The following is a 25,898-nucleotide window of genomic DNA, read 5'->3' as shown; positions in this document are numbered from 1 at the left end:
GTTTACCCATGTTGATAATTAGAGGCCTCTGTAATATTTTCAAGTGGGAGAACTAGCACAATTAATGGTTGACTAAATACTTATTTGCTCCACTGTAAATTTCTTATCAAGCATCCAAAGTCATGTTAGCTATTATGCTAGCAAAGCTAGGCTAAGGGCATTCCCTTATGTTAGTGTCCACTCTGTTACGTCCAAATGGCACGCTATAAAAAACGACCCTACTGTCTTTTTGTGTATAGTAGAATATCTTGAAGTCCTGTTTTTTTCCCACTTTGGGTGGTGCAGCAACAGACTAATTGCATTTTATTTGATTTAACCCTGGAGAACCCACGGGGTCAAATTTCGCCCCTATAAATTCTGCTACTCAAATAACAAAGATTTTTTTTTTTTTTTTTACAAATTTTAACTTCTCAAGTCCAGAGTGCCACTTCTGACCCCTTCATGGGGCCATCTAGTGGATGAATATTGCACTTACATGAGCCAGAGTGGTGGTGACAAGATGGCTGGCAACATGCTGTTTTGTTGAGCTGGAAATCAATCCAAACAAAACCATCATCTCAGCAAACCATCAGATGGTAAAATTGTTTTTTTTTTGTTAATCTATTTCATATCATGTTGCAGAATGCCTAGGAGTATGTTTTATATATATATTTTGATAAATTAGCAACTCTCAGCTAGTCCAAAAAACAATGGGTCAAAAATGACACTTCGGGTGTATGGGGTAAAAAATGTCAGCCACATTGGTTCTGGTGACTTTGTCACAGAGAATGATGACAGTCTTGTATTTGGCTAAAGACTTGAAATTAGTTCATTTGTGTAATATATTTTACTAAGTTAAAAGGTACAGGGACTGATAAATACCTATATCTTTTTAGGGAGTATGGCCAGTTGCTCTTTAGGACAGGGAAGGCAACAGAGAAAGTACACTGTAAGACAAGTATTGGAACAACTTGAAGCTGATGATAGTGACTTTGGTGCAGAATCGGACAGCGATAGTGATTCTGATGAATCATTTCAACCGCATGAAAGTGAGGGTGGTGAATCTTCTGCCCAAGACAGTGACTCGCCCAATGACTCGTCCAGTGATGAAGATCTGCAAATTACAGAGACTGCAAGCCCACAGTTAGACCCTAATTGTGCCACAAAAACTTACAGGTGGCGAAAGAAAGTCTTTGAGTTACCTGACGTGAGTTTTCAAGGACAACAAGTTGAATCATACCAGGATGCCACAACAGACACACCGCTGGTTTACTTTCGCCGCTTTGTTTCCCTTGATATGTTGGAAAATGTTGTAGAACATACCAATCAGCACAGTGTTCAAAAACACGGGAAATGTGTAAACACTTCAGTAAAGGAGATAGAACAAGTTCTTGGAATGTACCTCAGGATGGGATTAGTTCAGATGTCTGGAGTACGTCAGTACTGGGAAAGTGAAGTCCGTTATGGGCCTGTGGCAGACATAATGAGTCGCAACCGATTCAACCAGCTACTCTCTGTCATCCACTTTGTAGACAATGAAATGGCCAACGAAGAAGTAAAACTGGATCGACTTTGGAAACTGAGGTCGTTTTTGGATTCTTTTCGGAGACAATGTCTGACAATTGCTCCTCGACAAAAACAATCCATTGATGAGATGATGGTGCCGTACAAAGGTAAATTTGGTGGCATAAGGCAATATTTCAAAGGAAAGCCACATCCCTGGGGATTCAAAGTGTGGGCACGCTGTTGTGTCACTGGCCTCCTGCACGACTTTGACATATATCAAGGAAAAGGCGGTGGCAATGGACAAAAAGGGCCAAAAAAGAGTCAGCTGGGAGTTGGTGGAGACATTGTAGTGAAGTTATGCGAATCGCTCGCAGAGAAAGTAAATTTCCTGATTTTTGCTGACAATTTCTTCACTTCCATGCCCCTTATTGAGAAATTATTAGCAAAGGGAATCTACTACACAGGAACTGTGAGGAAAAACCGTATGTCCAAGTGCAACCTGATACCTGACAAAGACCTGTCCAAGAAAGGCCGTGGCTCCTACGATTATCAACTGGAGTCCAACACCAACACAGTTTGTTTGAAATGGCAAGACACGAAAGCAGTCAGTTTGATGTCAACATATGCTGGACCAGAACCTTTGAGAAAAGCTAGGCGCTGGGACAAGTCCAAAAAAGAGTACACCTACATAGATCAACCGAACATCATCAAAGAGTACAACGCTTCCATGGGAGGTGTTGACATGCTGGATGCGCATCTTGCACGCTGTAAATTTCCCATCAGGACCCGTCGCTGGTATATGATAATTTTCTGGCACTTCATGTCTGTTGCGGTGATCAATGCATGGCTCCTTTACCAGCGTGATTGTGAGGCACAGGGAATCACTGGATCTAAAGTTCTCAAGCTTCGCAAGTTTCAGGGTTTGGTTGCTCAAGGTTTGGTTGAAGTTGGAACAGCAAGAAAGCGGGGTAGGCCATCAACTCCTAGCTCCTCCTCCCCCTCATCCCCGCCACCACCAAGATTTGTTCGAGTTTATCAGAGTGCAGATGTCCGTTTTGACCAAATTGGCCATTGGCCTGTCAAGGAGGAAAATCGCCGTCGTTGTGCTGTGTGCAAGGACCTCAAAACTGAAATGCACTGTGAAAAATGTGCAGTACCTCTCTGCATTAACAAAAAAAGAAATTGTTTCAAAGACTATCACAATGTCTAGTGTGAGTTCTGACAGATTTTTGGATAAGAAAGACCAATGGTGTTTTTTTTTATTTCCAGCAGTGATTTTGTCCATGTGTTCTTGTTTCCATTGGCCAAACCGTGTTTGTACATTCAAAATCCAGTTCTAAAATGCAACAAATAAAACAAAAAGGTTATATTGTTCAATGTAGCTGTGTAATTGATTGATTATTTTCTTAAATTCTAAATAGTTTACTGACAGTTTTTGGTATTCTGATTTTTTCGAAATGATACCCCTAAGTCCCAAAGGGTTAAATTTCGCCCTAATCCTAAATTAGGGAATAAAGGGTTAAAATTGAAAAAACATATATTTTGGTGTTCAGTGAACTTATAGCAGTCATTTAATGTATAATTCATAATTTTCCAAATAAGAAAAGGGTCCTTGGGTTCTCCAGGGTTAAAAATGTGGTCACATATAAAATTTAATTCGTATGTCGGGGCAGCAATGTAGTTATTTTGAGTTATGAGTTGAATCTTGAAATTAAACTGATGAACGTACAAATGTTGTTCATTAACATGTTTGTGTAGGGGTTGTAGTGCCAGTAGGGGGTGTCCTATTGGGTGAGCCCTTTATGGAGCCTTTGAGCGGGCGTATGGCAAGAGTGGGAGGTATGAGCGTCCGAGCCGGCCAGCTGGTGCCACATGCAGGGGGATACCAGACTCTTTTGGATAGCAAGGTGTCTTTCGTCCAATTTAGGAACCGCAAACATGACAAAAGACGCAAAAGTAGCACTTGAGACACAGTCAAAACTTTACCCTATAGGTTCTAACGGTCATGTTCAAAATTGTGGAGCTCCTGAGGCCCCTGAGTGAGGAGTGGGAGTCAGAAGCGACATTGCAGGGAAGTGACCGAGGGCGTCGCTGGCAAGATCAAATTAGCGAAGCGACCGAGGAGCTTCATCAGCACTGGAGAAGGAGTCAGAATTGCCAACTGCAGCTCCAGAACAGGCTGGAAGTCCTGATGGATACCATGGTCGGTCTTCATCTGGATGGAGGGTCCATGGGTAAGGAAGAATTTGATGTATCTTCAATGAGTTTACTACTACAGTGGTGCCTGGAGATCTCTAAAAGAGTTTAATGAAATACACGCCATTGATTAAAAGAATTTTTGCTTTGATTTGTGGGAAAATTTAGGATACGAGTGGTATACAGAGGAATTGAACTCAACCAATATCACATATGTAAAATATTTGAACGCAAATGGTTGACTTATAACACTATTTACAGGCATACTCTTTTAGAAAAATGACTAATACAACTAGCTAACTCAGTCAATTTTAAAATTATTTTATGTTTCGTTATATAATTGTTGAGCCAAGGCCTCCTTAATCTTAGCTTAATTTTAACCACATTTATGGTTACACTGACTTATTTTCTTTTGTATCAATGGCAACAGGTGAATACCAAGCTTATAATAGTTTGACTTTTTGTTGGTTCTGTTTTGCGTATTAGACTTTCAAACAAAATTTCAGTTGGCCCAATATACTAACTCATCCTGTCAGTGCTCTGTTATTACATGTACAGTTTATGGATGATTCTTGGTTCTTGGAACAACTACAATTCTTTTTACCCCAGGAGAGATGGCTCTTTCAGGCTCGGACACAACATTACCCGCCTTGCTCGGCATGGAGTTCCCTGACCCAATGGGATCTGGTCTCAGCGTGCCTGTGTTGGGTTGGCGGGCTGACCCTGTCTCAGGAAGAATATTAGGGCTCGCAGGGACCACGGAAGACCCAGACGGCAATGGTAAAATAAAAGTAAAAGTACTTCGTTACTGTACTTAAGTACATTTTTGTGTGTCTGTACTTTACTTGAGTACAAATATTAAGTGGTACTTTTCACTTTTACGTCACTATATTTTAGAGCAGGTACAGTATCTGTACTTTTTACTCCACTACTTTTCAAATTGTTGCTTGCGTTACACATGACCTTTGTTTGTTTTCTCTTTTTCGCATTGTGAATTGATAGTTTTGTTTTCATGCCTCCAGCGCAATCGATAAGCCTCGTGCAGCAATACCGTAACTGAGCACTAGAGGAAACAACACAAATACAAACAAGATTAGGCAGGTGAACAAGATATTGACCAATAAAAATCACCACACTCTTGTACAGTAGGTGGTGGTATGCTCCTGATAGTTGCTAGCAATCCACCATTAAGCTACGTTTTGGAGCTTTTGAGCTTGTTAAGCTTCTGTTTACAGTGCAGGCAATTTTATTGCTTGTTTTATCATTCTGCACAGCAGTCAATCATCTACAGTATCTCTATCTATCTATCTATCTATCTATCTATCTATCTATCTATCTATCTATCTATCTATCTATCTATCTATCTATCTATCTATCTATCTATCTATCTATCTATCTATCTATCTATCTATCTATCTATCTATCTATCTATCTATCTATCTATCTATCTATCTATCTATCTATCTATCTATCTATCTATCTATCTCTGCTTTAATTAAAACCACCCAAGCATTTATAGGTTTTCATATTTTAATGAGGATAGTATGCAAACAATGACAGAAGGAGGAAACATAAGTAAGTGAACCATCACATTTTAATATTTTGTGCCCCTCCCATTTGGCAGCAATAACTTCAACCAGACGCTTCCTGTAGCTGCAGATCAGTCTGGCACATCAATCAGGACTATTCTTGGCCCATTCTTCTCTACAAAACTGCTGTGGTTCAGTCATTTTCCAGGGATGTCTGGCATGAATCGCTGTCTGTAGGTCATACCACAGCATCTCAATGGGGTTCAAGACTGGACTTTGACTTTGCCGCTCCAGTATGTTTATTTTGTTTTTCTAAAACCATTTTGAAGTTGATTTCCTTGTGTGTTTTGGATCATGGTCTTGTTGCAGCATCCATCCTCTTTTTAGCTTCAACTGTCTGTCAGACGGCCTCAGGTTTTCTTGCAAAACATCCTGGTAAACTTTTCAATTCAATCTTTCATTAATTAATGATTGCAAGTTGTCCAGGCCCTGAGGAAGCAAAACAGCCCCAAATCATGATGCTCCCTCCACCATGCTTCACGGTGGGGATGAGGTGTTAATGCTGGTGAGCTGTTCCATTTTTCCTCTACACATGACGTTGTGTGTTACTCCCAAACAATTCAACTTTGGTCTCATCAGTCCACAAAATATTTTTGCCAAAACTTCTGTGGAGTGTCCAAGTGCCTTTTTGCGAACATAAACGAGCAACATTGTTTTTTTTTTTTTTTTAGACAGCAATGGCTTCCTCCGTGGAGTCCTCCCATAAACACATTTGTTTTGCATATTATTGATGTGTGCACAGTGATATTGGGCTGTGCCAGTGATTTCTGTAAGTCTTTAAGCAGACATTCTAGGGTTCTTTTTTTTTACCTCTCTGCATATTCAGTGCTGAACTCTTGGCAGCATCTTTGGTGGACAGCCACTCCTTGGGAGAGAAGCAACACTGCCAAATCCTCTTCTTTGTAGACAACGTCTCTGACTGTCGATTGATGTAGCCTTTCCCAGCTACAAATCAACAATCCTTCATTCCAGGTCTTCATACAGCTCTTTTGAGCACGCATGATGCACAACAGAAAATGCTTCTCATCAAGACAATTCTTACCAGGTGTGAGTTTAATAGTCGGCAGGGCAGCTTTAAACCTCCCATCAGTGATTGGGAATACACCTGACTTAAATTGTTTGGTAAAAATTGGGTTCCAATTGCTCTTTAAGTCTCCTTAGGCAGAGGATTCACTCACCTATTTTCCCCCTTCTGTCATTGTTTGCATGACATCCTCACATTGAAATATGAAAACTTATAAATGTTTGGGTTTTAGTTAAAGCAGACAGTTTTTACATCTGTGTGATTTTGACAAAGATCATCTCACATTTGATGGTGATTTTATGCAGAAATGTGAGAATTTCCAAAAGGTTCATATACTTTTTTATACTTTTTCAGCATATCTACAAACATATATTACATTTGTACACTGGGAGAAATACTTTCACTTGAATATTTTTTTTTTAGATACTTGAATAAGTACTTAAGTATTTTTTTTTCACCTGTATCTGTACTTTTACTCAAGTAAGAAGACAGTGAGTACTTCATCCACCACTGCAAATTGGTGTTGTAGTTGTCAGTTGTACTTCATAGCGTACCAGTAGTGTAGTCTAGTTTTGTAGTGGGTATACTGTTTATATCTCTAAATTACCTACACCTGTCACATTAATTACTATATCGACTTCTCCCGGAACGAACCATTAAAAAAAAAAAAAAAATTAATCAAAAAAATAAATAAATTCAATTCAATTTTATTTGTATAGCCTTGTATCACAACAAGGTTGTCTCAAAGGGATTTGTAGAAGCAATATGATACACAGTCAGAAACAGTAGATGAATTAAATAAAGTTCAAGTCCAAGTCCTAGGCATCCTTCATCCTTAGACCCTCCATGTCCGCAAGAAAAAACTCCAAAAAGCCTTTGGAAAAAATGAGAAACCTTGGGGAGTACCACAGTCAGGAGAGATCCACTCCCAGGACGGATAGACAAGATGCACCAGGACTGCTAATGGGAATTAGCGGACAGAGTTACAGTTTCTAGAGATGCAATAGAGTGAGGGAACAAGAGGAGGTCCATCTAGCCAGATGAGATGGGGGGGCGGGGGGGGGGGTGACTAATGATGAAGAGACTAGTCAACTAGATATTACAATTAGAAAAGAGAAATACCCTCAGCAGTATATCTTCTAGTGCAGCTTAGATTGAACTGTGAGTCTAGTCCGATTTCAACAAGCCTCACCATAAGCTTTGTCGAATAGAAACATTTTTAGTCTAATCTTAAATGTACAGACTGTGTTGGCTTCTTTAATACTAGCTGGAAGCTGATTCCATAAGACAAGAGCTTGGTAGCTAAAGGCTCTAGCTCCTACTGTACTTTTAGAAACCTTGGGAACTACCAGTAGACCTGCATTTTGAGAACTAAGGACCTTTTAGAGAACTTTTAGGACACGCTGCAAGTAGGGAGTTACAGTAATCCAATCTACATGTAACGAACGCGTGAATCAATTTTTCTGCATCGTTTTTAGACAAAATATTTCTAATTTTGGCTATGTTGCGCAGGTGAAAAAAGGCTGTTCTGCAGGTTTGTTTAATGTGACCTTTAAATGATAAGTCTGGGTCAAATAGAACTCCTAGGTTTTTAACTGTGGTGCTGGAGACTACACTTACATTGTCCAGAGTGATTATCTGGCCAGTTAAAGAGTCTCTCACACTTTTTGGGCCTATTATAAGGACTTCTGTCTTTTCAGGGTTAAGTAATGGTAAATGGTAAATGGTGTTATACTTTTATAGCGCTTTTCCACCTTTCAAGGCGCTCAAACTGCTTTACACTACATCCCCATCTACCTACTGGTGACGCAGAAGATAATTAGTGCTCATCCAGGTATTTATATCTCGGACGCAGGTGCTTAGTTTATCCACTAGCATCATCATCTGCTCAGGTGTAATTGATAAATACAGTTGTGTGTCGTCAGCGTAACAATGAAAAATACCACCATGGTCGTTAATTTCCAGCCTATCATTGAGTACCATAATAGTCACCGAATCAGAGCATTTTACAGCTTATTACAGAAATGAAACTAAACATTGAGGGCACAGTGTGTGTAGAAACACTTCTTTATTGTTATGACAAAGTTGATGATCTACACCTGGAAACCTGAGTGCTCACAGGTAGACAGCACTTTAAGGCACACAAATGCATACATAACATACCTAATTTTTCAGACTATAAGTCGCGTTTTTTTTTTTTTTTTTCATATTTTGGCTGGGGGTGCAACTTATACTCAGGAGCGACTTATGTGTGAAATTATTAACACATTATGATATCATTTGACATGTTATTTTGGTGTTTTGGAGTGACACTGATGGTTTGGTAAACTTGTTAGTGTTAGGTTTTGTGTTGGTTTTCTCCTAGTGTGACCTGTCCCTGTGATTGCCCATTGATTTCACCTGTTGTACCTCCTAGTGTATCCTCCAATCTGAACCGTCCTGTGCTTACCTGTTCCTTGTTGTGTCGTTACCCCTCGTCTCTGTGTGTATATAAGCTCCCAGTTTCTTTTCACTCCTTGTTGCGTCATTGTCTATGTCAATGTCGATGTCGAAGTCCTGTAGAAGCCTTCGTGTATTAGTCCTTCCGATAAAGTAAGTTTTGTTTGAACCTTGCCCTTTTGATCTCCAGTCCTTTTGGTTGTACTTTGTGCTTTTTGTTAGTTATAATTAAAACCTTTTTTGAGTTCTCTGCCACCTGCCTTGCATTATTGATTCCCTGCATTTGGGTCCACACAACCTGCCTGCCCACGCATTTCCTGACAGTTAGCATGTTCTTTATGCTATAGTTATCTGAATAACTCTTAATAGCTATGGCCATGTTCGTGTTCTGCCTTTGTCAATGTGTGTTCAATTGTATTATTGAATTTTTTTATATTGAAATGCATGCTTTTAGTTTGTGGCGCTTTCACGCCCACGTGGGGGCGCACTCGCACTTGTTTACGTGAAGAAGAGTGCTCACACGCCAGAAGACTGACAGCTACATAGCTGTGAGTGAGTAGGCGAGGTAGCGAGAGAGAAACACGGCTGCGAACCTACGTTCATTGTTTATGCTTTTAAAAAATCTCTACAGAGGCAACGCCTGTGTGTATCATCTTTTCTGTTGTTGTTGTGTGTTTTCCACCCGCGATCGGACACTTACAGCCTGTTGTGTGGTTGTTTGAACGATGTGCTAATGCTAGCAAACGCATGCTTACCATTTGTCATTGCTGTAAGAGCACCTAATTATCATTTATTTACGTTGATGCGAACCTGTTTGGTATCGAGGACCAAATTGATTCAACAAATTATACGGACGTCCAGCATCGTCATTTGGGAGTTTGCTGTATAGCCAGGACCGAGCCGTAGCGTCCTGGTGATGACAGTATATTCGCATTTGGTTGTTCATGCACTGTACACTGTACATTTATTCAGCATGTTGTTCTCTATTGTATTTGTATATTAAATTGCCTTTCAAGATGACATTTCTGTTCTATGTGTTGGATTTTATCATGTAAATTTCCCCCCAAAATACGACATATACTCCGGTGCGACTTGTATATGTTTTTTTTCTCTTCGTTGGGCATTTTTTGGCTTGTGTGACTTATACTCAGGTGCGACTTGTAGTCCGAAAAATACGGTAAAATAAATGCTGAGAATTCTCGCAAAATGGGGTATAACGCTGCGCTTTCAAATCACATCTCTCATTGGAGAATTTATCACCCTGAGGAAAAAAAACCCCACACCAACAAACAAAAAACAGAAATGATGATTTATACTGTATTTTACATTGGTTGCAGCTAGAACCTACTGTAAAAAGTCCCAAAACCTCTGAATGAAGCATTCATTCAGCAAATTTGCAGGTCTGGTGGCAATCCGTTATGGCTTACTGGCTGTTGACCCTGTAACTGCCATGTTGGCGCCAGTGGTCGGCGCCAGGCTGGATGTCCTCACCAACACAGTTGTACCTGTCACAGCCTCCTACTGGCTGGCCATGGCAGATCAAACAGACAGCATGCAGGTGGGGAAGGATCAGAAACAAAAGCATTCCACTTGAACTCAACAAAGCCTTTTGTCATTCTCATAATTGTCTTTGATGCCGATGCAAGGTGGAAGCCCTGGAGCGAGAGGTGTGTGGGCGGAACACTTACTGGCAGCAACAGAGGCAACGGGAAGAGGATATATTCTCTGACTTAGACACAAATTTATTCCGGTGTATCCTCATGGGGATGGAAGCTGACTGCTATCAGGAGGTGAGAGAGACACATAGTTCAATAGGGGGTTCAATTTATAAGCCACATTATTGCTACATATAAAGCTCCACAAAATATTGCCTCACGGGCCTCAATTGGCCCCGGGCCGCCATCTTGGGATCCCCTACTGTAGATTGATTGTGTATCGATTTGTTTCCACCGTGCTGCAGGTCCAGTGGTCTAGTAGGACACTGAGGGAAGCAGCTGCAGAGATGCATGATTTAGCTCAGGCTGAGGCCCAGAGGAGAGCTGGACAACATGCAATCTTGGCTCTGAGCCTTCCACTGCATGTTTTGAATATCCTGACCCTAAGTAATGACAGCCGTTAACAGTGATTATTTTGGAGGGGATGTGCTGTAGTTTTTTTTCTAGCCCAAAAAAGTACGGTTCCTCCCAAAACTCAAGTCAAAAAAATAAATGATGCCCCATTCATTTCCAATGGCACGTTCAACCAACACAGGGACCTTGGTCGTTCAATTCTCACCGTCACAGATTAACACCCAAAAGAAATTCTTCATTCAGTCCTACTGACTTTCAACTGAAACCCACAAAAACTCTCTACTGGTGGACCGATTGAAAGGGACCATACAAGAGTTTTAGACTTGTGACCGCACACGAGGTAGGCCTGGCCAGGAAGGAGCTTGAGACGCCAAGGTGTCCAACCAAACAGCTCTTTATTCAGAAAAAAACAGCGGGTTTCCCCCCAAAAAAGGGCGGAAATGTGGCACAAGTAGTAACAAAGCAAACAATCAACTAAAATGTCTCAAAAATGGCAACTTAGGTCTGTTCTCATCAAAATACTAAAATGTCTAAAAAGGGCAACTTAAGTCTGTTCTCATCAAAATTCCTTCTTCCAAGTCTTTCTGTTAATCTCCTTCCGCCTCTGCCTTCTCTTCATCTGGTCGTCTCTTATATTGTCCTCCAGGCCAGCTGCAATTAGGTGGCTTAAGCAGCCACACCTGGATGCGTTGTGCGGCATGCTGGATAGTGTAGTCTTTGGGCTGGTGGCCATTTTGACTGGATTCTTCAGCTCTGGAAAAAGAATGTAACGGCCCTCCACTACCTGCCCCCACATGATGTCACAGAGTTAATTCAAAATGCTTTTCTACTCCATGAATGCTCCACCAATGCCCTGATGAGTACACGGAACCCTTAAATTTTAACTGAGACAGCCCAAAAAACTGTTTTTCTTAGCTTCAATCAAGAGGGTTCGAGTCGACCAGGGAGAGCACACACTTATGCGCGTCCACACGTATTGTCAAAAACACTTTTCTAATACTCTTTTCTAATACGCGTAAGACTTGCTACTACCAGTTTGCAGTTTTAACGTTTCTGATGCTTGTCTGGTCTGGCCAAAGGCTCGTTGCTTTGTGTTTGTGCTCGCACAACTATGCGCGCCATGCGTAAGCTGAACACAGGCTGCAGGTGGCAATCGCGAGTAATGAAGTCACAAACTCTGTATACTCCCTTTAGTCATTAATTACCATAAAATCTCCTGGGAAATGAAGAGGAAGTGAATTGGAATAATCCCTAAATGATCAGGAAGTGACCCAAAATGAAATCAGAGTTCCTGAGGGTCCTTAAAATGCCTTAAAAAGTATTGAATTAAAATCAGTGTAACAAGGGTTTTAAATCATCTTAAATTTACTGTGAAATCACAGTATGCATTAAAATTTGCGAAGTTGGGAATGCACTATGAGCATGGTGATTGCTCTACAACTGCAAGGGCCCCAAAATGTCAAAAAATAAGTGATCAAATGTATACTATTGTGTGTACATGTCATTGACTAAATATTGTATACAACGCGCTCAACTTTTCTTCAGAATGAGCTTCTTTTCACTGGTTAGGATGCGGCTTGCTTTTCATTCATTTGTGCAGCTTCACAGTCACACAGAGAGTGCATTGTTCCACTTCAGTGAAACGAGACGAGTCACTAACTAAAGGCTGGGTTTATCCCGCCCATCGAATGCTGTGCATCTCTGCTGGTCTATGGACAGTGGGAGGGGCTCTGCTGGCTCAGATGCTGCGTTTCTCTGCATTATGATTGGATCATCTGTCAGGGCTGAATATCTTTTTGATTGACAGTGAAATGAGTGAATCAGTGATCTTGTCGTATTAATATCAACCGGAGCCAATTTTCACTCTTTTGTTTCGAGTTGAACCGTAGACTTTTATAATCATTCTAGCGATACTTGCATTGGTAAACACCACTTGCAAAAATTTAGCTTCTTTTTCTGGTGGTTTTTTTTTTTTTTTTTGTAGCTGCATGTGTTTGGAGACTTGACTTCTAGCACTCTAGATTCTTTCCTTACTAAGCAGTTTGTTGTGACCCTGCCTTTTGTTCCATGTTGATGCCTTTCTCCCTGTTTGCAGGCTGCATTGGTGCGAGAGGGACTGGTCTCCTCAGGGAAGACAAAACTGGCCACACAGTGCTCATTAGTAGAGCCTTGTTAAGTGCAGGTCAAACACACACCAATTGCAAGTTTATAGCACAAGCGCTTAGACGCATCACTCCTGAGAAGACCACGCTTCCCGAATACTCCTTTTATGCGCTTTTTCCCCCTTTAGGGTGAATTTTTGTTTATCACTTTACTTTTTTAATGAAAACTTAACCACCTCAGCAACTGGGCCATCGGCATTTCCTGATTGCCTTACAACATAGCGGGTGCCGCTGAGCCCCTCCACCGTCACAAAGCACTCACAGGCGGGCACACTTTGAGCTTGCAGTTATTTAAAGACCAGCATCCGCCACTGACTATGATCTACCCTACAATGCACTCTCATTTGCCATGTAATGGTGATTTGAAATAGAACAGGTCTGTGTGTTAGGTTTTTGTTAGTTCCCTCCTAGTGTGTTCCTGTGATTGCCCACTGGTTTCACCTGTTGTGCCTGCTCCTAGTGTATCAGCCAACTTGCATCCTTGTTTAGGAGTTGTTGGATTCCCCGGTCGTTTTGTTTGTACTTTGTTTTTTGTTGGCTTTAATTAAATACCTTTTGCACGTTCTATCTGCCTCGCTTCCCTTTTCCCGCGTTTGGGTCCATACCACCATCCTGCCCGCAAATCCTGACTCTGTGAAAGTTGGAGCCAGCTGTCCCAGATTGTGACACAATGTCCACAAAACCTGTTTCCCCGATACTCTGTGCTTTACAGTTAAATTGTGTTTTTTTAACCTCCAAGTTCGAGATGTAGTCCACACAGCCCCCTATAATTGTCGGGTTTAAATTTTGTAATTCGTCGAAATCCTCCATCCAGAAGTGCAGAACGTTAAAATTGAAATTTCTCGAAATTCTGTCTTATATAAACCGCCTCCTACTCACCCGAAAGAAAGATCATATGCTCGTACGATGTGCCTACGTTTGTCTTTGTCTGTAAAATTTTCAGAATTTTAGGGGTTACAGATCTTTTTGTGAGGTTGGCCGTGAAATTGACATATTTCTGGAATTAAAAAGCACTACATTTCACTTGTTGAAAGTTGCAAGAACCCTGCAATAGGAAGTGACTGGAAAATACTCCAAAATCAACAGGAAGTGATCCTAAATCCATTTGGATTTTATCAATGAAAGCATTCCCACTCAAATTCCACAAAATTGAATTATCTGGTTTAAATTAAAAACACCTTCACTGAGTTATTTTGGATCGATTTTCTTTTCTTTTTGCATAGTCGATGAAGAAGAATGGGATCAGCATTGCATTTGGCACACTGAGGTAGTGTCGAGCCTCGACATGATGGATGTGTGCATGGAGCAGTTGCGACAAGACCAGGAAAAATGGAGCACGCAAAAAGGAGAAGATTGGACAGCAAACGTCCATGTCATGGTCGCTCACTTATTGCGAATATTGTTGCAACTGAAACAATATTATTATGTCAAAAGTTCCTTCATGTTGTGTTTAATGTGTCACCTCAGGACAGAGAGCCCAGACTGGTAGAAATGTGGGAGAAATGTTCTTCCAGACTATCAAATTTGGATGTTGCGCTCATTAAGCTGCATTTTAGTCGACACCTTTCTGAGTTGCGAGGTGACATGGCTCAGGTAGGATGAGTGGTCAAGGTTTGATTTCTTTATTAACACTGTAGATTAGAAGAGACCTTTCGCATTTGTTGACGTAGGCAGTCTTGAGAGGGAACGTCTGGTACAAGGAATATGGCTTGATCCGGTTCTGTCAGCGCAGACCGACTGGGAATGTAGTGAGTTCGCTCCAACGTAAGATTTTATCTCTGCTGGAGAAAATTGACCGACGATTTGAGGGTCAGGAACAGCAAACTGCTCTCCCCTCTAACACCAGTCATCAGCACACTTTTCCGACGGACCTGCAGAGACATAAAGGTAATAATAAATTTCATTGTACACTTGTCAAGTATTGATAAAAAGCAACATAACTTATTGTATTGTGATTTTGTTTCCTGTTGGAATTTTGGCAGACCACTTAAATATTTTTATTAATGTATTCTTTTCTTTTTTTCTCTCATACCGAATGAACGGAACAATCAATGATAGTATCATACCGGCTCGAACATCCCAGGTTAACAAGGTTCGCGTCAGTTGTTTGGGGACCAGGACAATCTGATATACACTCACCGGCCACTTTATTAGGTACACCATGCTAGAAACGGATTGGACCCCCTTTTGCCTTCAAAACTGCCTCAATTCTTCGTGGCATAGATTCAACAAGGTGCTGGAAGCATTCCTCATAGAGTTTGGTCCATATTGACATGATGGCATCACACAGTTGGTGCAGATTTGTCGGCTGCACATCCATGATGCGAATCTCCCATTCCACCACGTCCCAAAGATGCTCTATTGGATTGAGATCTGGTGATTGTGGAGGCCATTTGAGTACAGTGAACTCATTGTCATGTTCAAGCAGAGGTTGCGCTAGACTTTTTCGTTGTCTGTCATTTTGACTGACAGGGTCATAAAAATCCGGTCATAATCTATTTTTACCCGTCACTTAAATTTTTAAAATGATGATAATGACATTGTGGTGACCCTTTGTTTGGCATAATTCACCTTCCGTACTTGTGTGTCCATTTGGCCGAGCGCGTTAGCGGCTACGACACAGTCACGTGACAGAGACACTTAAGAGCCGCGCGCGTTCCGGCTTGAATAGAGTTCACAGAGAGCAGCAGAGCTACAGCGGCTGGACACAGCAATTCGAGCTAACAAGACTCTTAACATTGCATACCGCTTCAACATATTCAATAGTATTTAGTTTTCATTCATTTTAAATTAATATTCTGTCCGAACAAGCTTAACAGAGAAATCACACCGTGCCATCACACATCAAGCAGATGAATATGTAACTTTTTCTCCGCAGTGACAAAAACAGCTGACTGTGGCCCCAGTAGGTAAGGCTACATATGGAACAATGAAATTAACAGTTCACCTGCTGTGGTCTGAACGGAGTCTTACACCTTCCTCCTGGTGCGCATGGACTTGAATCTGGACCTGTTTTTTCACCTGTTTTATCAACACCGTCGTCGCTTTGGGGCTTTTTGAAGAAACTTCGGACACTCAGTTGCCTTGACATTTTTCAGAGTAAGGCCAACGACGTCATGCATCAAGAGAGACAATAGCTAATTAATATGCTCACTCGCCACCCTGTGGTCTGGGGTGTGAATTGCAACCTGTCAAAATGACAGGTGGACTTCAGTTTTTTCCGTCACCGTTTTTAAAAATCAGTCAACAACGGAAAATATTCGGTTAACGCGACCCCTGTGTTCAAGAAACCAGTCTGAGATGATTCCAGCTTCATGACATGGCGTATTATCCTGCTGAAAGTAGCCATCAGAAGTTGGGTACATTGTCGTCATAAAGGGATGGACATGGTCAATAACAATGCTCAGGTGGGCTGTGGCGTTCCAACGATGCTCAATTGGTACCAAGGGGCCCAAAGAGTGCCAAGAAAATATTACCCACACCATTACACCACCACCACCAGCCTGAACCGTTGATACAAGGCAGGATGGATCCATGCTTTCATGTTGTTGATGCCAAATTCTGACCCTACCATCCGAATGTCGCAGCAGAAATCGAGACTCATCAGACCAGGCAACGTTTTTCCAATCTTCTATTGTCCAATTTCGATGAGCTTGTGCAAATTGTAGCCTCAGTTTCCTGTTCTTAGCTGAAAGGAGTGGCACCCGGCGTGGTCTTCTGCTGCTGTAGCCCATTTGCCTCAAAGTTCGACGTACTGTGCGTTCAGAGATGGTCTTCTGCCTACCTTGGTTGTAACGGGTGGTTATTTGAGTCACTGTTGCCTTTCTATCAGCTCGAACCAGTCTGGCCATTCTCCTCTGACCTCTGGCATCAACAAGGCATTACCGCCCACATAACTGCCGCTCACTGGATATTTTTTCTTTTTCGGACCATTCTCTGTAAACACTGGAGATATTTGTGCGTGAAAATCCCAGTAGATCAGCAGTTTCTGAAATACTCAGACCGGCCCTTCTGGCACCAACAACCATGCCACGTTCAAAGTCACTCAAATCACCTTTCTTCCCCATACTGATGCTCAGTTTGAACTGCAGGAGATTGTCTTATTTATTTATTTATTTTCCCTTCAGGCATGACAAATCCAAACAAACATAAACATCTTAAACCATGTCTACATGCCTAAATGCACTTAGTTGCCGCCATGTGATTGGCTGATTAGAAATTAAGTGTTAACGAGCAGGTGGACAGTTGTATCTAATAAAGTGCCCAGTGAGTGTATATATATATATATATATATATATATATATATATATATATATATATGTATATATATATATATATATACATATATACACATACAGTATATATGTTGTATTGTGAATTCTCACAATCATAAAATTACGACTTTCCCCCGTCAAATATAAGTAAATTAATATACTGTAGGTAGCGTGTTGCTACCCCCCGCCCCCCAAAAAAAGTCCGGTTTCATGTTTTTACATGATAGTTATTGTGATAATTATCATGTAAAAACGTGATATCTGTTATGTGAAAACGTGATAATTATCATGAAAAATGTGATAACTATTATGTGTAAAGTGATAACTCTTATGTGTAAACGTGATAATTATGTAAATCAAGTAAAAACGTGATAATTATGTAAAAACCAAATACTATCATGTAAAAACCTGATAACTCTTATGTAAAAATGTGATAATGATCATGTAAAAACTTGATAACTATTATGTGAAAACGTGATAATTATCATGTAAAAACGTGATAATTATCATGTGAAAACCTGATAAGTAAAAATGTGATAATTATGTAAAAACTGGATACTTTCGTGTAAAACCGTGATGAGTATTATGTAAAAAGTTGATAACTATTATATGAAAACGTAATAATTATTATGCAAAAACATGATAATTATCATGTTCAAATGTGATACTGAACTTTCTTTTGGGTAGGGTGGTTGCAATAAACTTTTGTACATAACCACATTATACCCACAAAAAATGAATTTGTCATAAAATCGGGGCACTTTTTTTCTTTATTTGTTAACTTTTTGTTAACTTTTTCCCTGTGATTTTTCATTGCAATATCAAGCAATTTTCTTGGGATTTTCAAGATTTCACCAGATTGAAATCTCGACTCTCCCTTCCTCACGATTTTATAACTTTACTCTCACAAAATGCTAAAGTTAACTGCTGTTAAAGGCGATTTCTTATATCTTTCCTTTCCATTTCATCATACAATTTGACCCCCCACTAAATTTTTCATTGTTGTTATTACAACACACTTTTGTTATGTGTCTTAATGTCATATCATTTTTCCAGCTTCAGCAGTTGTCCTTATTTTAACAGGAATATGTTAAAGCTCATAATATTACCACTTTTTCTACATCGCCCACCTAATACAACCACGGAATTCATATTTTACTAGTTTACTATTTCCAATGATTTGCACATTATTGTCGTAAAATCGAGACCTAGTTCCTTGTTGTTTCAACTTTTAGTAAATTCCAATTCAATTCTTGTCACCACCGCCAGAGTCCTTAAACCAGAGGCGGACCAAATGTGAACAAGGCCCGTGTAAAATGAGCATAAATGGGGCCTCCACAAGTCGACCGTCCAACAGGGGGTGGGGGGTGCTAGTGGATACTTATTCCACACTTTACAGCCCCTTCAAAATGATAGTTCGGTGTGTGTGTGTGTGTGCGTTTGTGTGGGCTGCAAGTGGAATTTTTTTTGCAGGCCCCTCCAGACAACTGGCAAAGCGGCTGGTGGAGATATGTATTTCAACACTTAATATTACAGCTCTTCGTCTTACTTTCCTGTTTGACCCTCCCCTCTCCCCTTATAGGCCCAGGCCCGGTCGCACCTCCAGCACCCCACTAAGTTCCGCCCCAGCCTTAAACTTTAAATTGAAGTGCTAAATGTTTCAGCTAAAGTACAACAAACGCACTCTTTTGCATCTATTCTTTTACTCACTTGCATATGGAGGTAGATTTGTGTCTTTATTATTCAATCAAAAAAAAAAAAGTTGCTTCAATCAAATAAAAAGTTGCTTCAATCAAAATATATATTTTCAATCGAAGAAAAAGTCACTTCAATCAAAAAAAAATGTGTTTGAATGCAAAAATAAATTTGAAACTCAAAAAAATATATTTGAAAACTATTTTTCTTTGAGTGAAACCTTTTTTTTTAAATTTAAATCAAGTTTTTTTTTTTTTAATTGAAACAACATTTTTGATTGAAGTCATGTAATTTTGCGTTTGGACCACATTTTGGCTAGGACATTTGTGTCTTTATTATTCAATCAAAAAATAAGTTGCTTGAAACAAACCAAAAAAAAATATTTTCAAAAGAAAAATCACTTCAATCAAAAATTTTAAAAAATTCAATCGTAGAAAAAAAAGTTTGAATGTGAAAAAATATTTGATACTCAGAAATTCGCATTTGAACACTTTATTTTTCATTCAAACTGTTTTCTTTGATTGAAGCAATCCTTTTTGTGTTTGAGCCGTATTAGGTGAAGGACATTTGTGTCTAAATCATTCAATCGCGATAAAAGTTGCTTTAATAAAAAAAAAAAAAAAAAAAAAAAAATACTTATAATCAATGAAAACAATAATTTGCAAAAAAATTTTTTGTTGAAAATATATATTTTTAATTTAATATATATATATTTATTGAAGTGTCACTTTTTTTGAAAAGCAAAATGTTTACATTTTTTTTTTTTTTTTTTTTTTAAAGTGGAAAAAGTTTTGAACGCACTTTTTTTCGATTGAGTCATTTAGACATAAAGATTCAACTTCAACGCTAGTTCCGGTGTGTTTGAGTGGCAGGTGACTACGCCAATGGCATAAAAGTAGGAGGCAAGAATAATGGCCACCAGGGCTCCATCCAGCCATCGGAGTCTGCTGGAGTCCAAGCCGAATATAGGGTACCGGTACGGGGGTGTGACATCGGCATCTCACCTGAGTATATAAATATATATTTTGATTGAAGCAACTTTTATTTGATTGAAACAACTTTTTTTTTTTTTTGATTGAATAATAAAGACACAAATCTACCTCCATACTTACACTGCTCGGATGGTCGCACTCTTTGTAGCGCACTCTTTTGCATCTTTTTAAAAAAAATTTTTTTTTTTTTATTCACTTACACTGCTCGGACAGTTGCACCCTTTGTTTTACTGCGCACTAAGCTCGCCCATGGTTTTCATGGTGATTCTGAATGCCACATACAGTATGGAATCCTGTTCATTAATGTCACTGTTGCCAAGTGACGCTGGCTGAAACACTGGCTGTTTGAAAAAGCAGGGGTGGTGGACTGAATGCCATTCTATAAAGAGAATAGACTGTCCCAGCTTTCCCCAGACATTTTAAATAGCTTCTGACTTTGGCCAGCACTTTGCTTAGAATTCCACCATACTCACGCCAGGAAAATGCTCACTAAATAGTGTAAAGGACATTCATTGTATACTTATTTCTTTACAGTGTGCGCTCCCTCAAATCACATTGCGGTCCCGACAATTCCAGGTATCATCTTATGTACAAAACCAGATATGCATTGAGTCGAATGGTGGATTAGTATGGTATTAAAACACGAGTGCCTTTTTCCCAGAGGAAGAGTGGACAAAGCTGCTGGAAATCTCTCCTCTATTCCAGATCCTGAAAGGAGTGGAGGTCAAACTAAAAGGTGGGAGGATAATCATTGGTGCATGACACACAGTTCATAAAAAGTGCACTATTCATATAGAGTGAGGAAAATAAGTACTTGCACACCCTGCAATTCTCACACTAAGAAATGATGGGTGGGTTTGAAATTTTCATTGCAGGTGCTTGTCCACATTAACAAAAAAAAAAAAAAATCCAGAAATCACAGTGTATGATATTTAAACAATGTATTTGTATTATACTGAAGCAAAAAAAAGTATTTGAACACCTGAGAAAATCAAAGAGGTCAAACGTTTCCTGTAACTTTTAACCAGGTTTGCACGGATTGCAGCAGGGATTTTGCACCACTGCTACAGACAGATCTCTAGATCAATCAAGTTTCTGGGCTGTCACTGAGACACATGGGGCTTGAGCTTCCTCCAAAGATTTTCTATTGGGTTTAGGTCTGGAGACTGGCTCGGCCCCTCCAGAACCTTGATATGCTTTTTACGAAGCCACTCCTCGGTTGTTCTGGCTGTCTGCTTCGGGCCATTGTCATGTTGGAGGATCCAGTCACGACCCATTTTCAATGCTCGAACTGAGGGAAGGAGGTTATTCCCCAAAATCTCACAATACATAGCCCCAGTCATCCTCTCCTTAAAACACTGCAGTCGTCTAGTCCCACTTGGAGAAAAACAGCTCCAAAGCATGATGCTACCACCTCCATGCTTCACAGTAGGGATGGTGTTCTTGGGATGGTACTCATCATTCCTTTTTCCTCCAAATAGAATGAGTGGAATTACGACCTAAAGCTTAAAGCTTCCATTTTGATGGCATATGACCACATGCCTTTCTCCTGTTGGAATTCACCCCCCCCCCCCCCCCCCCCGTCCAAGACGCATGCGGGAGCGACGACAGCCGGACGAAGTGGTGCTCCGCTGCTTACCGCTTCCGTGCGCCCCCCGGGAGGGCGGATATTCCGCTCCTTCTCTTCTTATTTTTACCCTTTGTACTGACTCCATGTTTCAAAAGTTTGAAGAAGACTCACCGAAAACAGGTTGACAATTTATTCGTCGACAATGATCAAAAACAAGGCAAAAACAGACGACGGAGGAACAAGTCTGGATCCAAAACAAGGCTACATAGAAAATGTTTCTGAGCAGCAAATCTGTGTTATTTCAGTGTCCAGTGTTTTTTAAGTCCTTGGTGGAGTAGGCCGGGCCGAAGATGTGGCTGAGTGTTGTTTCGGGACCATCCCTCTGTGGCCGGTTTTAGGCGGTTAGGTTGTCCGTGGATGGGACGTGGTTGCCACAGCGACCGACGCTGGTCTTGACATCACAAGCGCCCGCTATCAACTTTGTTATCTGGGCTGGCGCTATTTGTTTTAGGACAAAGTGCAAAGTGTCCTTGTTCGCTGTCGGGAGAACTGATTGCCAGAGTTGGTGCGTCAATATCGCTCGTGACGCACACGTTTGGCTTCTGTGATAAGATGGTGTTGGAATCTATTCTGTTTCTTTAAACTATGGTGTGCTATTTATTTTACATTAGGTGTGTTAGAGTAGTGCAGTCCTACAGTAAATATGAGAAATGATACTATTTCCTGATTAATTATATTACGTGTGTTCGAGTAATGCAAACAGTTAGATGGTGCCTACGAGAAATGGTACGCTTTTCCTTTTCCCCCTCATGAGTGCCGATAAGGTGATTCACTTTACTGTGTTCAAGGGCACGGAGTGAAGTCTGCCTAAACTATAGTTAGATGAACGTGTTAGACTAATGAAAATAATTATATGGTGTGTGTGAGAACGGTACCTATTCCCTTCACTCCCAAGACTCCTCTGGATCATTCAAATGGGCATTGGCAAACTGAAAATGGGCGTGGACATGTGCTGGTTAAAGCAGGGGAACCTTCATTGCCATGCATGATTTTTAAACCATGACGTCTTAGCGTATTACCAACAGTAACCTTGGAAATGGTGGTCCCAGCTCCTTTCAGGTCATTGAACGGCTCCTCCCGTGTAGTTCTTGTCTCATTCCTTGCCATTCCTAGGTTCATTGAGACCCTACTAGGGTCGATCTTGCATGGAAGGAGATTGACAGTTGTGTTTAGCTCCTTCCTTCTTTTCTAATTAGTGATGCACGATAATGTATTTTTCAGCCGATACCGATAACCGATAATTTTCTCCTCGTTCCAACCGATAACCGATAATGTCAAGCCGATAATTTTATTAAAAGATTTATGTAAAATTTTAAAGTATACACAAGAGAAAATATTACTGTCCAAAAATAATATTGCTCTTTTTTTTCCAACATCAAATGTGAACAAGTAGTAAATTCCAACATCTAAATAAAGACAGATTGTCTGACATTGGGTAATGGTAAACTTTTGGCAAAAATTACTTACAGAGTAAATACATAAGTTGCACAAAAGTGGCTTTAAAAGTAAGCCATTCCTAAAGTATATTATTACTACACAGCAAAAACACAACTCCTTAAAACTAGTTAAATTCCCTTGTTTTCAGTGTAACTCTATTGGAAATAAGTTAAATTAACTGCCAGTACTTCAAGTATATTTCACTCAGATTTCTTGATCTGAGAAAAATGGCCAGCTGAAAATAAGCTTAACAGCCTTATTTTAAGCAATACATTATTATACATAATCCAAAAAAAAAAAAAAAAAAACTTGTCAGAAATGTTCTTTATTGAAGAATATGTATGGTTCAAAACATTATTTGAAAGCAATTTTTTCTTGATTTAGGTGAAAAATGACCTTTTTTTTTTTTTTTTTTAAAGATGTTTGGGCTTAATAAGAACAAATGGCAATATTTAGTTCAAGTAAGTGGAATTATCTGGCGCATTCATCTGTTAACTAGTCTTCAACACTCAAACAAGATGGGGAAAATTATTTGACTAGATTTAAGAAGAATGATCTGATTAAGACGTCATAAATTTAAAGCGTACTGAATGCATTACTGACTGGATGACTTCTTTGTGTGATTTGGTGCATGTTACAATTATCAACTAACCACTGTGCCGTCATGATAAACATGCTTTGTTGACATCACTTGTGTAAATGTCCATGATAAAACTGATGTGATCGGCATGTCTTTCACGAAGAATCGTGGTCGTATAAACTGCATTATTTTTTCATCCAGGGGTTTGGCTATCGGGTCATTTCGGGAATTTCCTCCCGCCTGTGCCCTTCAGTCCGCCCGGCTGCCAAATTAGCACCCGCGCCAGGCCTCTGTCTTGAACTGGAGTGGCGGCGGCAGCTAAGTTTGTACCGGATGTCCGCCCGCCCCGGCCGGCTCGCTGCGGCGCATTCGGTGCATGGCTCTGCTCTCATGCTCTGGCCGCCTAGGGCGAGGTGGCGGCGGCCTGCCGGACCGGCGGGCTCCGTCGGAAGACAGCTACTTGTCGACTATCGGTCTCATGAGGCGTTTAGCCATAGATGGGAGTTTACCACCCGCTTTGGGCTGCATTCCCAAACAAACCGACTCCGGGAGGACCGCAGCGTCTCACAAGCCCCGTAGCTTCCTTTATAGTTTGTGTTTACAATAGCTTTAGCATTCGCGCTAGCAGCAGCCTCGTATTCGTTCCAAAAATCATTTTGATGCAGTTTTAAATGGCTGCTGGGTTAGTGCTAGTGGTGTTCAATGAGGACGCTTTCTTTACGCCTCGTGGAACTGTTTTGTAGATGGCGAGAGCGTCGTTTATTTCATTTCACACACGAGAAAAGCAACGCACGCTAGTGAGAGCGCCTCAACACTGATGTGTAACCACCTCCTCTATGACGCCGTACTCCTAAACCCCTCCTCCCACAGGGGCTTCAGAGAGGGGAGGGGTTGAGCAGGCGGCAGTGGAGAATTGGAGAAAACTGCTTGGTTGCGCACATTTGGAGGCTAAATCAAGTATATAATTATCGGATTGCATTATCGGTTGATTTTGTTTTTATCTGTATTATCTGTGTGACATCATAATTGCCATTATCGGTCGATAATTATCGGTAACCGATATTATCGTGTATCTTTATTTCTAATAATTGCTCCAACTGTGGATCTTATATCACCAAGCTGCTTTGCAATTGCCCCGTAACCCTGTCAAGCCTCTTAGATGTCTACAATTGTCTCTGGTGTCTTTGGACAGCTCTTTTGTCTTGACTATGTTCGGAATTGGAGTCTTCCAATTTGTATTGTATTTGATTTTATGGGGTGGACTGCTGTTTATATGCAGTTAACTGCCTCAAACAGGTCAAAATGTCAGACTCAAAAAGTCCACCTACACTCCACTTATTCGTTGAACTTTTAAAGGCTAGCTAATGGACAGGTGTTCAGATACTTATTTGCAGCAGTATAATACAAATAAATTGTCAAAAAAAAATCATGTACTGTGATTTCTGGAATTATTTTTCCTTTGTATTGTCTCTCACAGTGGACAAGCACCTACCATAAACCCTTCCTCACTGTATATTTGTCATGTTTTACACTATTCAGTTTACTCAAATGCAGTAGAATGTTTTGATGAGTTTTTTATTAACTCTTTCACTATCAAAACAATATTGTTTATGATGTTCAACTGCTCCTAACTAAAAAATGATGAAATAGTACAAACAAACTTTTTTTATTGATGAAAATGGGAAAATAAACTTTCTTTTTGTCAGCTGAATGATTGAAAGATTTGTTTTATTGTCATTACAACAAGTGTAATGAGATGCGTTCCATGTTCATTACATACTACATTTGGGAAATACAGGCCGAAGCATAAGTAAAATGTCACCAGGATGTGGGTAGACACAGAAGCCTGATAGCGTGTGCCACATTCGTACGTCATCTCGGTAGTGGTGTGGGTGGGTTGATGAGACACAAAAGTGTGAACTGTTGGGCATGAAAGTTTATCAGTCCAGTGTGAGTGTATAAAAGTTTATCAGTCCAATGTAGCGGAGAGGTTTTGCTTTTATTTTATGTGGTCCACGTTATGGCGATGCTTTAAATCTCCTTGTACTCTGTACAATGACAATAAAGGCTTTCTATTCTATATTGCAATGCCCCCTGATTTAAACAGATTTGTTAAGAGTTTAAGTGGTCTTCCATGTCTTTCTCAGACAAAAGTGGCATCAAATTTGTAGATGTCCTGGAATGTCAGTGGGAATGTGAGGGAGAGTTGATTCCGTTGAACCCGTCTGGCCTCAGCCACAGAGAATTTCTGGTGTACCAGCATGGACTTTTTCTCATCCACACCTTACATGCTCTGCGACTGGTTTGGACCATTTTACTCATTATC

The 25,898-nt window shown here is 40.3% G+C and overlaps 1 protein-coding gene across 3 annotated transcripts in view; it reads left to right on the top strand.

Moving 5' to 3' along the window:
- Positions 1–25,898, top strand: part of si:dkey-103g5.4 (uncharacterized) — an 81,913-nt gene that overhangs the window by 41,332 nt on the left and 14,683 nt on the right. For all 3 annotated transcript variants that reach the window (XM_057839582.1, XM_057839581.1, XM_057839583.1), the window contains 12 exons: positions 3,244–3,392; positions 3,479–3,719; positions 4,291–4,461; positions 10,134–10,291; positions 10,380–10,523; positions 10,694–10,835; positions 14,188–14,342; positions 14,432–14,557; positions 14,635–14,851; positions 20,460–20,501; positions 20,587–20,661; positions 25,720–25,874. In XM_057839582.1, coding sequence (XP_057695565.1) covers positions 3,244–3,392; positions 3,479–3,719; positions 4,291–4,461; positions 10,134–10,291; positions 10,380–10,523; positions 10,694–10,835; positions 14,188–14,342; positions 14,432–14,557; positions 14,635–14,851; positions 20,460–20,501; positions 20,587–20,661; positions 25,720–25,874 — 1,775 coding nt within the window. The remainder of the gene's footprint in view (positions 1–3,243; positions 3,393–3,478; positions 3,720–4,290; positions 4,462–10,133; positions 10,292–10,379; positions 10,524–10,693; positions 10,836–14,187; positions 14,343–14,431; positions 14,558–14,634; positions 14,852–20,459; positions 20,502–20,586; positions 20,662–25,719; positions 25,875–25,898) is intronic.

This window comes from Corythoichthys intestinalis, chromosome 6 (assembly GCF_030265065.1).
Source record: "Corythoichthys intestinalis isolate RoL2023-P3 chromosome 6, ASM3026506v1, whole genome shotgun sequence".
Classification (NCBI taxonomy): domain Eukaryota; kingdom Metazoa; phylum Chordata; class Actinopteri; order Syngnathiformes; family Syngnathidae; genus Corythoichthys; species Corythoichthys intestinalis.
This window is presented reverse-complemented; position numbering and strand designations above follow the sequence as displayed.